Source organism: Bos mutus, chromosome 15 (assembly GCF_027580195.1).
Source record: "Bos mutus isolate GX-2022 chromosome 15, NWIPB_WYAK_1.1, whole genome shotgun sequence".
Taxonomy (NCBI): domain Eukaryota; kingdom Metazoa; phylum Chordata; class Mammalia; order Artiodactyla; family Bovidae; genus Bos; species Bos mutus.
The window spans coordinates 16415616-16433436 of record NC_091631.1 but is presented as its reverse complement, the minus strand read 5'-3'; the positions used below and the strand labels follow the sequence as shown (position 1 = coordinate 16433436).

The window sequence follows — 17821 nt, the reverse complement described above, 5'->3', positions numbered from 1 at the left end:
CAAATTCTATCTTATTAAGATGCTAATTAGGCAGCAAAATATTTTTGTTGGTTCTAGTTTTTGAGATCTACTCAGGGCTTCAGTTCTCCTTTCCGTTTGGTCCCTGTTTCCATCTTGGATTAAATATTCAAAACCTGTGTGATTGCCCACATTAATGGGGCTGCAAAATAAAGGTAAGGAAAAGGATCAGCTACTAATAGTAAGACAGAATGAGGAATTTTTGAATGACCCATAATTTTATGCTAGAAACACTGTTTCCAACAAGATTAACTACAGGGGTTGTACCCAGCCCTTGGGAATTGCCCTGAGCTGGCTTGCTAATTTTGAGAAAGCTGGAGAAATATGGTAAGCACCATTCAGCAAGAATCCAAGTTTCTAGAAATTCCCTGGGGATCCTCACAGACATTCCAACTCCCTGATAAATGGTCATTGCCAACTCTAGAGTCTCTCCTATGACTTAGGGCAGAAAAGCTCTGTAGCTAATCAAAGACCCAATGTGGAGTGACTTCACTCCCACTCCTCCCAGGCGTGGGATGCAAATTCATGACCATAGGAATCAATCTCAAAGGCCAGAACTCCTGACATGTTCAGTGTCTTCTAAAAGAGGAGACCTACAAGAGTAAGAGTTGCTGAAAGCCAGACTATTTATTTCCATGTGGATAGAGGTGATGGGAGGGCAAGTGGATTTGCTTCAAAGTTTAATGAATATGGAAAGCAACGCAGAACATTCCAACTGCCATGGGAATACCTTGTGAGCCATTCTCTTTTTTCTTATTCAAACTTGAGCAACTGACTTGACAGAAAGCCCTAGTGTGGATGGCACATTTGTCTCTCTTGTCTTTATAGCCTTAGTCATAGTTCCCTTCTACTTGTCAGAATTAGGGCTAGACAAAAACCTTTGCAAAGGTCTCGGTTTCTCAGAGCAGAAGAGGACCATCAGCTTCAGGCATGATAAATAAAACGCAGATTTCAGGACCAACTCAGAACCAAGGACCCTGAAGCTCCAAACTTAGGGTCTCCTAAATCTGCACCTTAACATCCCACAGACCCACAAGCCCTATTAACAACCTTAGAGAAGGCAGAGTCATCTTACTGAACCATTCTTTGTGATTTCAGGTCAGGGGTCTGTCTCATGCCTCCTCTTTGGCTTTAGATAGGGAAAAGTTATGGATGTTTGGAGACCTCTCATTAAAAAAACCCTAGGAACCCCAGGGAAAAGGTTGGGGTCTGGCCTCATTTACATGCGGGGGTGTCATTGTACCTGGCTTGCTGCCCCAGCTATTTCAAGAGAAGTTAGTGTCCTTTGGCTTCCCTGGTGGCTCAGATGGCAAAGAATCTGCCTGCAATGCAGGAGACCCAGGTTGGCTCCCTAGGTGGGGAAGATCCCCTGGAAAGGGAATGGCAACCCACTCCAGTATTCTTGCCTAGAGAATTTCATGGACAGAGAAGTCTGGTGGGTACAGTCCATGGGGTCACAAAGAGTCGAATACAAGGGAGCAACTAATATTTTCACTTTCACTTCAGTTCAGTCGCTCACTCGTGTCTGACTCTATGTGACCCCATGAATCGCAGCACGCCAGGCCTCCCTGTCCATCAGCAACTCCCGGGGTTCACTCAGACTCACGTCCATCAAGTCCGTGATGCCATCCAGCCAAATCATCCTCTGTCGTTCCCTTCTCCTCCTGCGCCCAATCCCTCCCAGCATCAGAGTCTTTTCCAACTTTCACTTAATGTCCTTTATTCCTCTCCCACACCCCCAGCCCCTTTCTAAGACCCTTTGACGTCACCAGGACACCACGATTGGTCTGAAATGGCAGCACAGCTGTGGTCTGAAATGGGCAGCTAGATTCTCACTGGTATGAATCTAAGGACACTGCTGGGACGACTGGAATATATCCACTATTATTGCTGCATTCATTTCCCCACACTGTCATCAAAGGGTCTTTAGACAATTCAACAGACTGAGGAACACAATTGGTGAGGCATGAAAATATTCTTAGTGCCACTAGGGAATATGCTTTGTGTCTTAAAAATCCATATGTACCCCATCAGTCCAAATTAGGATTTGAGAATTTTAAGTCTTTCTTGTATTGACAGGCTGACATTCTGACATTGTTTTTTTTTTTTTTTTTGGCTCCTGCCTCCATGGTCATATGACATTCTTCAAATGTTGCTGATTATAACCGTCTGGTACTCCAGATTTTTCTTTTTTTTATCCAGATTAGTTTTAACAGCAGGAACTGAAGTCAGGGGGATGCAGCGAGATGTGTCCCAGGCCACTCCCACCCCAATCCGGCTGCCCTGATACCAGCCCCTGTGCCTATTGAGAAAACGGGACTAACCCTCCCCTCTGTCCCATTCAGGCCAAGGTCTGAGGAGGTAGAAAGTGTATTTAACTGGCTGTCCCTGGGGCTTTTCCCTTGTGGTCATAATGGGAAAGAAACCTTGAGTTAATTCTCAGTACATGACTCCTGCCACAGTGACTTTAAAAAGAAAATAAAAGAAATTCTGCTGCTGCTGCTAAGTCGCTTCAGTTGTGTCCAACTCTGTGCGACCCCATAGACGGCAGCCCACCAGGCTCCTCCGTCCCTGAGATTCTCCAGGCAAGAACACTGGAGTGGGTTGCCATTTCCTTCTCCAATGCGTGAAAGTGAAAAGTGAAAGTGAAGTCGCTCAGTCCTGTCTGACTCTTAGCGACCCCATGGACTGCAGCCTACCAGGCTCCTCTGTCCATGGGATTTTCTACATCCAGGCAAAAGCCACATTTTAACCAAAGATTAAAACCATATTCTTTTTTCAAACAAAATACAAGGTAAAAGGGGAGAAATGAGTCTAATATTTGTGGTCTTGGTCAGATAACCCAAGAATTTGTCTTTGATTTAGATATAATTTTGGGTTTTCCCTATGATTTTAAGATTTACCTTTGTTGTATAAAGAAACTAGGATAATTGTCTAGTCATTCAAAAGAAAAGATAATATTTTGAGATAGTATAGATATCAAAACCACAATGGCACTGGAAGAAAATATAAAGTAATATTTTACAATCTTTAGTGGAAAAGATATTCCTAAGCAAAGTCAGAATTTTAAATACTAAAGGAAAATATTGATGACTTTGTGCTCAGTCGCTTCAGTCATGTCCAGCTCTTTGCAACACTATGGACTGTAGCCCGCCAGGCTTCTCTGTCAGTGGAATTTTCCAGGCAAGAATACTGGAGTGGGTTGCCATGCCCTTCTCCAGGGGATCTTCCTGAGCCAGGGATCAAGCCTGTGTTTCCTGTACTGCAGGGAGAATCTTTTTATCACTGAGCCACCGGGGAAGCTCCACAAATTAAAATCTGCTAGTGATACAAAGCACAGTAAAATTTTAAGACAAATATCAAGTGAAGAGGGGCATTATTTGCAACATATGATACATAAGTTGATATTTTTATACATGAAGAGAGCCGAAAATCAATCAGGAAAGAATACCCCAACAAGAAATTGAGCTCACAAACAATTCACAGGGCAGGGGAGGGGAGGGAAGGATGGTCAAAAAGAACACAAAAAGATGTTTTCCCTCCCCAGTAATCAGAGTAACACAAACTCAGTGAGATCACTTTTCACCAATAGGTTTGGAAAGTGTTAAAATGACTGCTTTTATGTCCCCAGTTAGTAGGGACATAAACTAACGTACTTTTCCAAATAGTAATCTGGTGATATGCTTCAAAACCATCAAGGTGCTTACCACCAGATTCAGAAACTCGAAATTTATCCTGAGATCATCAGACATCCTTGCAGAGATGTATTTACAAGGATGCGTGTCACAGCCCTATTCAATATACAAGGCTTAAATATACATTTGGGATGTGGTTGTAATATAGTACATACAGTGTATTATTATGAAGTTGAAAAATAGTAGTAATATAAATATAGTTATAGTAAGAGCTATATCATAACTCTTATGTTGACCAGTGAAAATTTTGTTGTTTTTGGTTTAGTCACTAAGTTGTGGTCCTACTCTTTTGCAATCCCATGAACTGTAGCCCGCTGGGCTTCCGTCCATGGGATTTCCCGGGCAAGAATACTGGAGTGGGTTGCTATTTCCTTCTGCAAGGGATCTTCTCGACCTGCTTTAGCAATGTACAATATCTGCACATAATAAGAAATGGAAATGTGCATAACTGTAAAGATTAACTAAAATGTTACTACTTAGGTATCAGTGGTGATGCCTGTTTTTTCTCCAAACTTTTATTCACTGTCTGAACTTGTCATAATGAGAAAACATCATGCTCGTAACCAGAAAACAAAAATAAAACTAAACCTGATTGTTTTTATTTTTGAAAAAAGTTAACTTTTTCACTAAAAAGACAGGATGTTTATGGATAGAACTCTTTAGCCATAAGAAATTTATAGGACCAAGAAGGAAAAAGGAAATTTTGGAGTGCTTACCTTCATCTTGGGAAACCAAATGTAGAATCTAGATCTCCCAGATTGTATATATTTTCACTTTTTCTGAAACCTTACATTCTACTAGTCCAAACTTCTCATTGATTTGCACGATGGAAATATAATTTGGCTTCCTAGGTATCAGCACTAGGGGCCTATTATGTAACTTAAGAAAAACCTGATGGCCTGCTCAGTAGTTCAGAAGCAGCAGTTTCTCTGTGTCACAGAGTAGCTGCCTTCCTGGCAGAGCATGGTCATGGGCTCTGTAACAAGGACCTGCCAACCTGTGACTCCAGAGATAACACTGAGCTGTGGGTTGCGGAGTTTGTTTGTCTCCCTGCCACCTACTTTATGGCCTCAATCTTTGTTTCTCGAACCAAGGATACATGTGCAGAAATAAAAGCAAATATTGCAGGCTGAGAAAATAAAACTCTCTTAGTCTTGGAAATTCTACATTGTTTGGTGTTTCTTATGTACTTGTTTTTGTTATTTGTTGGTTTGTTTTTGCTAAATTCAGTCCAAAGTGGTATCCAAGAAAGAAGAGTTTTTGCTTTTTTTGTCTGCATATCTCTGGAGCCCTCGCTGCCTTCTGAGGCACTGGAACTAGGTAACGAAGAAGGAACCAACTCTTAGCCAATATCAAGTCAAATCAATACCAACTGGACTTTCCTCAAAATCAATGGGACTGAATAGTCCATTACAGGTTCAAAGACTTGTTTGATTTCCGGTTTGTTTGAAAAATCTCACCTAATCTACCATTCACCCTGCAAAACCTTTTTCTCTTATTCTTGAAAAATTACTCAATAGAGTGATATGCTGTAATAGCATTTTTCAAATCACAGGTGAGAGAATTTCTTAAATAAAATAGCATCCTGTTACACCCTTTTGGAAAATATTTAAAGCTGAACTAATGCTATATGTGCTTCCCTGGTGGCTCAGATCATAAAGAATCTGCATGCAATGTGGGAGACCCTGGTTCAATCCCTCTGTTGGGAAGATCTCTTAAAGAAGGGAATGGCTACCCACTCCAATATTCTTGCCTGGAGAATACCAAGGATAGAGGAGACTGGCAGGCTACAGTCCATGAAGTCACAAAGAATCGGACATGACTCAGCTACTAACACTTTTCCTTAATGCTATATGTGGCAAATTATGCCTAAAGATGAACAGTATGCATTCACCTGGGAAATGTTATATGAGATCATAGTTCCAGGACAGCAGCATACCAGCAAAAAGTTCAGCAGAAAAATCAAAAGTTCCTAAAAGGATCCAAGAATCTACAGTGTTCTACTTTTTCAAAAATATTTTAATAATATGTGAAAAGTGTTCTCATTGAATATTGTGATGGGAAGATTTTGAAAAAGGAGTGGCAAGTTAAAGGAGCGAGCAGAGAGAAATGGTGATTTCTTGTGTTCTCTACCTGGAAGCGGTACCCAGGGCAGTGATCCAAGCTTGGAAAATGCCAGCAAAAAAGGAGAAAGGGTTTTTCCTGGTCACTAGAAAGTAAATCAAGGGGAGAAAGATCCCCCCATGGATGATGAGGCCGACAATCACCGTGATCATGTACATCCCCAGTTGCCTAGCAACCACTTCTAAGTCCTTGATTGCAATGATCTTCCCACAGATTAGGCAGGCAATACCCAGGGGAGAGTACCTGAAAAATAGAAAAGAAAAAGCATGAAAGAGCTGGTGATGGGATTTAGAATTTAAAATCTGGGCCCTCCTAGGTACCATACCCTGAGGAAAACCCTCCACATTTCTGTACAAAGAGTGTTTACAAAAGAGGACCAGGAGATTCAATACATACTATATTTTGCTTCTGACTAGCCACATCATCTGAAATCTTTCCTATGGACCCAGTGGCTCCTGTTCTGATGAAAAATCCCAAGATAAACTTAGTTGCTCAGGTAATTTTTTAGGGCTAGAGGAGACAAGTTTTACCACCTCTTAAGTAAGCACCACGCTTAAAGTTAAGAGACACCCAGGTTACATCTTTACTAATCTTGTTTGACTTCTCTATTCCATATCTCCTTTCTTGAAAACTGAGAATAAATCTAGAGCTTCCAAGAAAAATTATCCGAGTTTCATCAATTTATGAACACTGGTGTTTGTAAATTGTGCTTTGTTTTTGGCTTGGAAGGAATCTAGAGAAAGAGAGAGAGAGCTGCCCAAACAAGAAAATCATATGAGCCAACGAACATGTTTAGAGAAATGTGATTTTATCACTTCCAAGTTTGAAAGTATTTCTTTCCATACTTACTCCAACAAGAATGCTGGCTGCCACTCATCATATTTCAAGCATTATGGGGAGAGATCCACACATTTAATTCTTACCACAACCCTAAAACCAAGATCTCATTATGGCTGTTTGGCAAATGAGGAAATTGAGGTTTGGAAAACTTACATGACTGGCCCAAGATCATGAAACCAGGAAAGAGGAGGAGGAGAATAATCTCAGATCTGTGAAACTCTACCACTGGGGGTTTTCACCTCTACCCACCAAACCACTTCCTTGAAGGAGCAGTTGCAGCTTTTTGTACAGAAGCAAACAATTTGTCACCTATCAATCTATCCTAAGATAAACTTATTTTCTATGTCTATATTATTATTATTTTATAGTATGCTTGGAAATAATCTACTATCGTCCTCATTCTTCATTCAGCCAACCATGTTTTTTCTCTCACCTTGGGTATACTTTTCACATTGCTGCTGCTGCTGCTAAGTCGCTTCAGTCGTGTCCGACTCTGTGCGACCCCATAGATGGCAGCCCACCAGGCTCCCCTGTCCTTGGGATTCTCCAGGCAAGAACACTGGAGTGGGTTGCCATTTCCTTCTCCAATGCATGAAAGTGAAAGTGAAGTCGCTCAGTCGTGTCTGACTCTTAGCGACCCCATGGACTGCAGCCCACCAGGCTCCTCCACCCATGGGATTTTCCAGGCAAGAGTACTGGAGTGGGTGCCATTGCCTTCTCCATCATATGTTTGGCAACACCCCTTTTTCACTGCTTAACCTGCTGGTGTTGGAGCATGAAATTGCTCAGCCTGTGACACTTCTGACTGAAATGAATATGTCTGTGGGAACACTGCTACCTTATTAAGAATTATGAATATATTTGAAAGAAAGACTGTGGGGCAAATGAAGTCAGGCTCCCAGCTGGGGGAGGGGAGTCAGAAAAAAGAGAAGGACAGCGAGCAGATTTGGTGGGCTTTTTTCTATCAGTTGTGTCTGGAGCAAGCAAGCACTTCCTGGATTAAAGCAAAGCCATGAGGAGTGGATGAGAGTCATATGCACAATTACACGAGGTGTGGAGCTTGTCCAGCCATTTACCAGCTCTATGACCTTCGTTGATGACTTATTTCCATTTTACAGATGTGCAAGTCAAGGCTTAGAGAGGCTAACTACAACCTCATGGGATTGTTGTGAGAATTAGGTTTTTTTTTTTTTTTAATGTGGATTTTTTAAGTCTTTACTGAATGTGTCACAATACTGCTTCTGTTTTATGCCTTGGCTTTTTGGCCACAAGGTATGTGGGATCTCAGCTCCCCAAGGAAGGAAGGAAGGTGAAGTCGCTCAGTTGTGTCTGACTCTTTGCGACCCCATGGACGGTAGTCTACCAGGCTCCTCCGTCCATGGGATTTTCCAGGCAAGAATACTGGAATGGGTAGCCTTTCCCTTTTCCAGGAGATCTTCCCGACCCAGGGATTGAACCCAGGTCTCCCACGTTGTAGGCAGACGTTTTACCATCTGAGCCACCAGGGAAGGGAATCAAACCTGCACCTCTGGCATTGGAAGGCAAAATCCTAATTACTGGTCCACCAGGGAAGTCCATGATCACATTTTTGAACTTTCATATATGGACACACTATCAGAAGTCCTGCCCCCACCAATCCTTGTCAGCACCATTAGCTCTCTGATTGCTGACACAGGTGTGCATGCTTAGCCGCTCAGTCACGTCCAATTCTTTTCGACCCTGTGAAGTGTAGCCTGCCAGGCTTCTCTGTCCATGGGATTTTTCAGGTGAGAATACTGGAGTGGGTTCCTATTTCCTCCTTCAGGGGATCTTCCCAGCCCAGGGACTGAACCCACAGCTCCTGTGTCTCCTGCATTGCAAGCAGATTCTTTACCCATTGAGCCATGGGGAACCCCCCTGACACAGGGGTCCCTTGCATGTTCTGTTTCCACACATCTGCTCCATGTCCCCTAGTCACCATGCTGAATGAGTCAAGTCCGAGTTAAAAGAGACTTCCTAAGGCTTCCTTGGTGGCTCAGCTGGTAAAGAATCAGCCTGCAAAGTGGAAGAACTGGGTTCGATCCCTGGGTTGGGAAGATCCCCTGGAGAAGGAGTCGGCTACCCACTCCAGTATTCTGGCCTGGAGAATTCCAAGGACAGAGGAGCTTGGCAGGCTATAGTCCCTGGGGTCACAAAGAGTCAGACATGACTGAGTGACTTTCACTTTCACTTTCAAGGTATCTCACAGGCTACTGCCACCCAACTACAGGTGATTTTATGAGCAAGCGCTCAAGATCACCACTTAAAGTGATGAAGCAAACAACCAAAGCCGTAAACCAAAGTGCATGAAGAGGCTGAGAACTCTCGTGAGGTTTCTAAAGTCAAGTGATGCCCAGCAGTCTCTAAATCAGAAGGATATGACTACAGAGTTGGGAGAGGGAATGGCTCCCATGCTGCCCTGAAACTGGCTGTATCCTCAGCTCTCGGCAGCATTTTCAAAGCCATTGATTCATCCAGGACTGGCCCGTGGCATCTTTTTCTTACTGTTGCATCATTCTTTCCTTCCTCCGCCCACTTCGCACCTCAGTTCTTGTTATCTTAAGGTTCTCACCAAGGTCTGCTCTCTACTCCACAAACAGGCTCATCCACAGCACTAATGTACCCCGATCTCAGTCTGTGTAACCGCAGACTCCTGCCTCCAAATCACCTGGCCTGCCTGAAACAACATGGATTCCCTGGACCCACCACATAGCGACTGAGTTAGAATTTCCCAGAGCTAGACACTTTCACTTTTTCACTTTCATGCATTGGAGAAGGAAATGGCAACCCACTCCAGTGGTCTTGCCTGGAGAATCCCAGGGACGGAGGAGCCTGGTGGGCTGCCATCTATGGGGTCGCACAGAGTCGGACACGACTGAAGCGACTTAGCAGCAGCAGCAGCAGCAGCAGCCTTGGGGCATTTATACCTCAAACAAGTTCCCCAGGTCATTCTGATGTATCTAGAAATCACTGTTTTCAGCAATAAAACCTGATATGCAATGGCTGAAATACAGATATTCCTTGGTTAGTCTTTGGAAACCATTTCCTTTACTTAGCTGCAACTTATTCTAGGCTTCCAGTTTTAACCCACTAAAATGATTAACTGGGGACTTTCAAAGACAGGACAGATGGTGGGCCAGATGCTTGGAGTGGATAGAGGTAAGTGGAGGGACTTTCTCAGTCCTGTCCTGAAGTCACTGTGGTTCTGTCCCACATGTTGCCAATAACAACACTGGTCTACCAGTTTGGGGCAGATTTCAAGAGAACTCAAGAGGTGGAAGAGCTTGTCAATAAAGATAAACATTCCAAAAATTACCCAAGGTGCTGTCTGAATTCAGGGTAAGGAAGAAACACAAATCTCCATTTCCCCAGTTTACTTTGGGAGAGGTTCTGGCTATCCAAAAAGTCACTTTTGCTGAGAGTTACCATATGGGGGTTAGAACTTTTTATCAATACAGAGTGAAAGTCAGTTCATGGAGCCTCCAGGCTCCATTATATCACATTGTTGTTGGCAGAGAAGACATGCTCAAAAGTATTTTGGAAGTGAAAGAATAAATGGATGGATGAGTGGGTGGGTGGATAGGGGGGTGGATGGATGGTGGTGGTAGTAGGTTAACTGAGAAGGAGAGTTGAAACAGTGAGGAGAGATTTCACTTCTTACTGTATGTTTTTATGGTGGTGAGATTATGAAAAGTTTTACTTTCTATATGTTTTGCAGATTTTGAAAAAAAGTGTTTTAAAGCATTCTGCAAAAAATGAGGATATGAAAATCACACCAAAATTAAGAGTTTTTCTTTCTTTCTTTTAGGTAATTCAGAGGGCTTTGCAGGCTTTTTAAGGAATTCATGAGCACAGAGAAACAAATGTTATGGATTGAATTGATAATAATGGTAATAACAATATTGTGCCTGCAAGCGTGCTAAGTCACTTTAGTCATGTCTAACTCTTTGTGACCCCATGGACCGTAGCCCACCAGGCTCCTCTGTCCCTGGGATTCTCCAGGCAAGATTACTGGAGTGGGTTGCCATGCCCTCCTCCAGAGGGTCTTTCTGATCCAGGAATTGGACTCACATCTCCTGTGCCTCGTGCAGATAGATTCTTACTGCTGGGCCACCAGTTAAGAGAAAGTCGCTCAGTCATGCCCAGCTCTTTGTGACCCTATAAGGCAATGGCACCCCACTCCAGTACTCTTGCCTGGAAAATCCCATGGATGGAGGAGCCTGGAAGGCTGCAGTACGTGGGGTCGCTGAGGGTTGGACACGACTGAGTGACTTCACTTTCACTTTTCACTTTCATGCATTGGAGAAGGAAATGGCAACCCACTCCAGTGTACTTGCCTGGAGAATCCCAGGGATGGAGGAGCCTGGTGGGCTGCCATCTATGGGGTCCCACAGAGTCAGACACGACTGAAGCAACTTAGCAGCAGCAGCAGCAGCAGACTATACAGTGAACTATACAGTGAATTGAACTGAAAACTATACAGTCCATGGAATTCTCCAGGCCAGAACACTAGAGTGGGTAGCCTTTCCCTTCTCCAGGGGATCTTCCCAACTCAGGGATCGAACCCAGGTCTCCCGCCTTGCAGGCAGATTCTGTACCAGCTGAGCCACAAGAGAAGCCCCCTGAGCCACCAGGGAAGCCCTAATGACAATACTAGTTCATATAAAATGCTTAGACGGGTCCCAGCACACAGGAACTGCTCCACAACTATTTGTCACAATTTCACTCAATTCTCACAGCAACCCTATGATGTGGATTCTATGATCAATCTATCTCACAGGTCAAGATGAGGAGTGTAGAGTGTATCTGACTTACCTAACGTCACTCAGCTCATAAGAGGAGGATCCCAGGTTCAGATAGAAGTTGAGTTTAATAACACTTTTCTATAATTCCCATTACTAAGGCTGTGCAACACTGGGCAAGCTAACCAATGTGCATGGTTTTCTCATTGGGAAAATGAGGTTCACCAAAGTACCTATTTTTGGTAGGTCTTCAGTTCAGTTCAGTCCCTCAATCGTGTCCGACTCTTTGTGACCCCATGAATTGCAGCATGCCAGGCCTCCCTGTCCATCACCAACTTCGAGAGCCTACTCAAACTCATGTTCATCATGTCCATGATGCCATCCAATCATCTCATCCTCTGTTGTCCCCTTCTCCTCCTGCCTTCAATCTTTCCCAGCATCAGGGTCTTTTCCAGTGGGTCAGTTCTTCGCATCAGGTGGCCAAAGTATTGGAGTTTCAGCTTCAGCATCAGTCCTTCCAATGAATATTCAGGTTGGATCTCTTTGCAGTCCAAGGGAGTCTCAAGAGTCTTCTCCAACACCACAATTCAAAAGCATTAATTCTTTGGTGCTCAGCTTTCTTTATAGTCCAACTGTCACATCCATACATGACCACTGGAAAAACCATAGCTTTGACTAGACAGACCTTTGTTGGTAAAGTAACATCTCTGCTTTTTAATATGCTGTCTAGGATGGTCATAACTTTTCTTCAAAGGAGCAAGCATCTTTTAATTTCATGGCTGCATTCACCATCTACAGTGATTTTGGAGCCCCCAAAATAAAGTCTCTCACTGTTTCCATTGTTTCCCCATCTATTTGCCATGAAGTGATGGAACCAGATGCCATGATCTGAGTTTTCTGAATGTTGAGTTTTAAGCCAACTTTTTCACTTTCCTCTTTCACTTTCATCAAGAGGCTCTTCAGTTCTTCTTCGCTTTCTGACATAAGGGGGTTTCATCTGTGTATCTGAGGTTATTGATATTTCTCCTGGCAATCTTGATTCCAGCTTGTGCTTCAACCAGCCCAGCATTTCTCATGATATACTCTGCATATAAGTTAAATAAGCAGGGTAACAATATACAGCCTTGACGTACTCCTTTTGCTATTTGGAACCATTCTGTTGTTTCATGTCCAGTTCTAACTGCTGCTTCTTGACCAGCATACAGATTTTTCAGCAGGCAGGTCAGGTGGTCTGGTATTCCCATCTCTTTAAGAATTTTCCACAGTTGGTTGTAATCCACACAGTCAAAAGCTTTGGTGTAGTCAATAAAGCAGAAGTAGATGTTTTTCTTGAACTTTCTCACTTTTTTGATGATCCAGCAGATGTTGGCAATTTGATCTCTGGTTCCTCTGCCTTTTCTAAATCCAGCTTGTACATCTGGAAGTTCATGGTTCACGTACTGTTAAAGCCTGGCTTGGAGAATTTTGAGCATTACTTTGCTAGATGAGTACAACTGTGCGGTAGTTTGAGCATTCTTTGGCATTGCCTTTCTTTGGGATTGGAATGAAAACTGACCTTTCCCAGTCCTGTGGCCACTGCTGAGTTTTCCAGATTTGTTGGCATATTGAGTGCAGCACTTTCACTAGGTCTTACTGTGACAAATAAAAGAGTCAATGCATGTAAAATACTGGAACAGTATTAGGCATGTAGCAGGAATTTGGAAAATCTTAGTTATGACCTAAAATAGTAATTATAATAATTATTACCTTCTCAATAATAGATACAGGGGAGTAATTGAAAAAGTGCTGAACATATAGCAAGAATTTAATAATTCTGTTATTAATTTAATATCCTAGTGGCTCAGACAGTAAAGAATCTGCTTGCAATGCAGAAGACACGGGTTCCATCCCTGGGTTGGAAGATCCCCTGGAGAAGGAAATGGCAACCCACTCCATTATTCTTGCCCGAGAAATCCCATGGACAGAGGAGCCTGGCGGGCTACAGTCCATGGGGTTGCAAAGAGTTGGACACAACTGAGTGACTAACATATCACCCACTAGCATTGTTAGATTAATAGCAATCTCCTCAGTGATGCTTTGTGCTATTATTACTACTCTTTTCTAAAATTTTTAAACAACTTTTAATTTTACATCAGAGTATAGCTGATTAGTAATGTTGTGAAAGCTTCAGATAGACAGCAAAGGGACTCAACCATACATATGCATATATCCATTCTCCTGCAAACTCCTCTCTCATCCAGGCTGCCAGATAACATTGAGAAGAATTCCCTGTGTATCCACTAGGACCTTGTTGGTCATTCATTTAAATACAACAATGTGTATGTGTCTATCCCAAAGTCTCTAACCATCTCTTGCCTCCATTCTTCCCCCTGGGAACCATAAGTTCATTCTCTAAGTCTGTGAGTCTGTTTCTGTTTTGCTCAGTTCAGTTCAGATCAGTCGCTCAGTCGTGTCCAATTTTTTGTGACCCCATGAATCACAGCACGCCAGGCCTCCCTGTCCATCACCAACTCCCAGAGTTCACTCAGACTCACGTCCATTGAGTCAGTGATGCCATCCAGCCATCTCATCCTCTGCCGTTCCCTTCTCCTCCTCCCCCCAATCCCTCCCAGCATCAGAGTCTTTTCCAATGAGTCAGCTCTTCGCATGAGGTAGTCAAAGTACTGGAGTTTCAGCTTTAGCATCATTCCTTCCAAAGAAATCCCAGAGCTGATCTCCTTCAGGATGGACTGGTTGGATCTCCTTGTAGTCCAAAGGCCTCTCAAGAGTCTTCTCCAATACCACAGTTCAAAAGCATCAATTCTTCGGGGCTCAGCCTTCTTCACAGTCCAACTCTCACATCTATACATGACTGCAGGAAAAACCATAGCCTTGACTAGACGGACCTTTGTTGGCAAAGTAATGTCTCTGCTTTTCAATATGCTATCTAAATAAGTTCAATTGTATCATTTCTTTTTAGATCCCCCATATAAGGGATGTCATATGATATTTCTCCTTTTCTGTCTGACTTACTTCACTCAGCATGACAATCCCTAGATCCAACCATATTACTGCTGCTACAGCTAAGTCACTTCAGTCGTGTCCGACTGTGTGTGACCCCATAGACGGCAGCCCACCAGGCTCCCCCGTCCCTGGGATTCTCCAGGAAAGAACACTGGAGTAGGCTGCCATTTCCTTCTCCAATGCATGAAAGTGAAAAGTGAAAGTGAAGTTGCTCAGTCATGTCCAATCCTCAGCGACCCCATGGATTGCAGCCCACCAGATTCCTCCGTCCATGGGATTTTCCAGGCAAGAGTACTGGAGTGGGGTGCCATTGCCTTCTCCGAACCATATTACTACATATGGCATTATTTCATTCTCCTTAATGGCTAATATTCCATTGTACATATGTACCATATCTTCTTTGCTCATTCACCTGTCAATGGACATTTAGGTTGCTTCCATGTCTTGGCTACTGTAAACAGCGCTGCAATGAACATTGGGATGCATGTATCCTATCGGATCATATTTTTGGGGGGTATATGGCCAGGAGGGGGATTGTAGGGTCATATGGCAGCACTAGTTTGTTATTTAACTATTATTACTGTTCTTACTATTGCAGAAAGAAGACTACAAAAGAACTCTGATGATTTAAGCCTTGAGGGTGTCAGTTAAGATGTGGTTGGCTGTTTTATCCAGAACCTTCTTATACACATCGTTATCAACTGCTGGCAAGGCAGCTGAAGAATGAAATAAATGTGTAGGATTGACATCTCACGTCATATTACACCCTCCAGACTGCTGGGCTGGATGTGGTAACCAAGCAGCTGTCAGAAACCATTCTGTAGGCCTTGCTCCTGACTCACAATTGCTCTTCATCTCCAGGGATATGATGTTAAATCTTTAGGAGTTTTGGTTTCAGTGAGGAGGAAACATTTTGATCCACACCCACTCCATCCCTGGGGAGAAGGGAGGCTACATTTTATCCCATGACTCATTTGATTTCCTAGAAGATTCCTCCTGCTTCAAGGGCTCAGTGGAAATGACACGGCATGGATGAAGGAAGGAATTTTCATACACAACCTACATCATTGGCATCATAGTAAAGAAAACTGAGCTGCATACTTGAGGGTGCTCACTTTGCTAGGAATTCTAGGAAGTAAAGGCAGATCTTTAATGTTTAAAACTAAGAGGCCTGTTCTGCATTGCATATTCAGTTCAGTTCAGTCACTCAGTCACGTGCGACTCTTTGCGACCCCATGAATCACAGCACACCAGGCCTCCCTGTCCATCACCAACTGCTGGAGTCTACCCAACCCATGTCCATTGAGTCAGTGATGCCATCTAACCATCTCATCCTCTGTCGTCCCCTTCTCCTCTGCCTTCTATCTTTCCCAACATCAGGGTCTTTTCTAATGAGTCAGCTCTTCGCATCAGGTGGCCAAAGTATTGGACTTTCAGCTTCAACATCAGTCCTTCCAGTGAACACCCAGGACTGATCTCCTTTAGGATGGACTGGTTGGATCTCCTCTCTCAGCTTTCTTTATAGTCCAACTCTCACACCCATACATGACTACTGGAAAAAACCATAGCTTTGACTAGACGGACCCAAAGCCTTTGACAGTGTGGATCACAATAAACTGCAAAACCCTGAAGGAGATGGGAATACCAGACCATCTGACCTGCCTCTTGAGAAACCTGTATGCAGGTCAGGAAGCTACAGTTAGAACTGGACATGGAACAGACAGGTTCCAAATAGGAAAAGGAGTACGTCAAGGCTGTATATTGTTACCCTGTTTATTTAACTTATATGCAGAGTACATCATGAGAAATGCTGGGCAGGAGGAAGTTTTACATATTACCATTTATTAAACTTTCAGCAAGCTCAGAATGGATTCAAAAGACAAAAGACTATTTTTTTGGCCGTGAGTATGTGGGATCTTAGTTCCCCAACCAGGGATCGAACTTACGCCCTCTGCATTGGAAGCATGGTGCCTTAACCACTGGACCACCAGAGAAGTCCTTAAAAGATATTTTAAAATATTTTTACAGCATGACATTGTGTGTGACTTTAAATCTTCACACAAAAGAAATATTTAGAAATCTAGCCTTGCCTGGGAAGTTGAAGAATCAATACAATAATTGAAAAGAACACACTATTGTACGAGAATCTTTTCTGTGTTTCCAAAGTCAATAAAGCAATGATCAGAACAGACCAGAACTATTAACTATGGTTCATGAAATCATGAGGAACATCTTCTTGATCTGAGACCCTGGGGCTTTCAGCTCGCCCACTTGTTCCTGAAGTTTTAGTAGGAATTTACTACAGGCACATCACTGTGCTTGGTGATAAAATACAAGTTGAGAACAGATTTTTTCCTTGTAAGGTGGGAAGTAAGGGCCAAGAAAAGGAAGAAGAGATGAAACAGGTGGAATTTCAGGGGAAGGAAAGTGGAGGAGGATTGGGGAGGCAGGTGCAGGGGGCTGGAACAAGCAGAGTGAAGGACTCTGTAACCCAGAATTCCCATGGCAAACAGAACACAAGTGTTGTTTGGTCTAAGAGTGGTTTTACTTTATTCCCAGGTAGGCATACAGGACCATTGTAGGGATCTGAAATGAATACATGTAAAAATCGTTCTATCTGGTAGATACTGAACATGAGAAATTTCCAGTAACTGGAGGTGATACAGATCCCTTGTGAAGGAGAAGAAGCTTATGCTGTCCTGGGCTACCCTAGACTTCAGAACCACTGACCATAAACACACATGAGATGAAGTGGAGACAACACCACTTACATGATTCAAACAACAAAACCCCCACCCCACGTACACACCAAAGACTTTGATATCAGTATAAACACCAGCTCCTCTTCTCCCTGGCTATATAATCTTAGGCAAGTTAATTCACCTCCATGAACCTCAATTGCCTTTTCTGTCAATTGGGAACCATAATACCATCTTTGCAGGCTTGTGGGGATTACACTTGAGAGGTACGAAGCACTCTCATGACTCTTGGCAGATAAAAGGAAAGCCAGAAAGATCATGATGATCATAACAGTGTTAAAGAATCAAGATTTAGCGTCTCTGGACCACAGCTTTCTCTACTGTAAAACTAGAGGGTGGAACCAGATTTCCAAGAGCACTTAATCCTGTGTGTTGGCACTTTTTCTTGCATGGCCTGAGAACTGCCTCTTATTTATTTATTTATTCATCATCTGTATGAGTCATGAGAACCCAGATCTAAGAGGCATTTCATTTTGGACACCAGAATACTGGAGAAGTGATTCTTCCACACACCCTGGGTCATGCCACATCCTTGGGATCTTGGCCCTATCTCAGTGCAGTGTATCCTGATATTGCTCAGATTCACTATTACTGATTGATATTTCCAGCTTGTCTGATTTTT

The 17821-nt window shown here is 43.1% G+C and overlaps 1 protein-coding gene across 6 annotated transcripts in view; it reads right to left on the bottom strand.

Moving 5' to 3' along the window:
• SLC1A2 (solute carrier family 1 member 2) overlaps positions 1-17821 on the bottom strand; it is a 114393-nt gene that overhangs the window by 32652 nt on the left and 63920 nt on the right. For all 6 annotated transcript variants that reach the window (XR_011467011.1, XM_070383553.1, XM_070383552.1 and 3 more), the window contains one exon: positions 5847-6080. Coding sequence is in view for 5 of the 6 variants with exons in the window: in XM_070383553.1 (XP_070239654.1) it covers positions 5847-6080 (234 nt within the window). In the remaining variant the exon portion in view is untranslated. The remainder of the gene's footprint in view (positions 1-5846; positions 6081-17821) is intronic.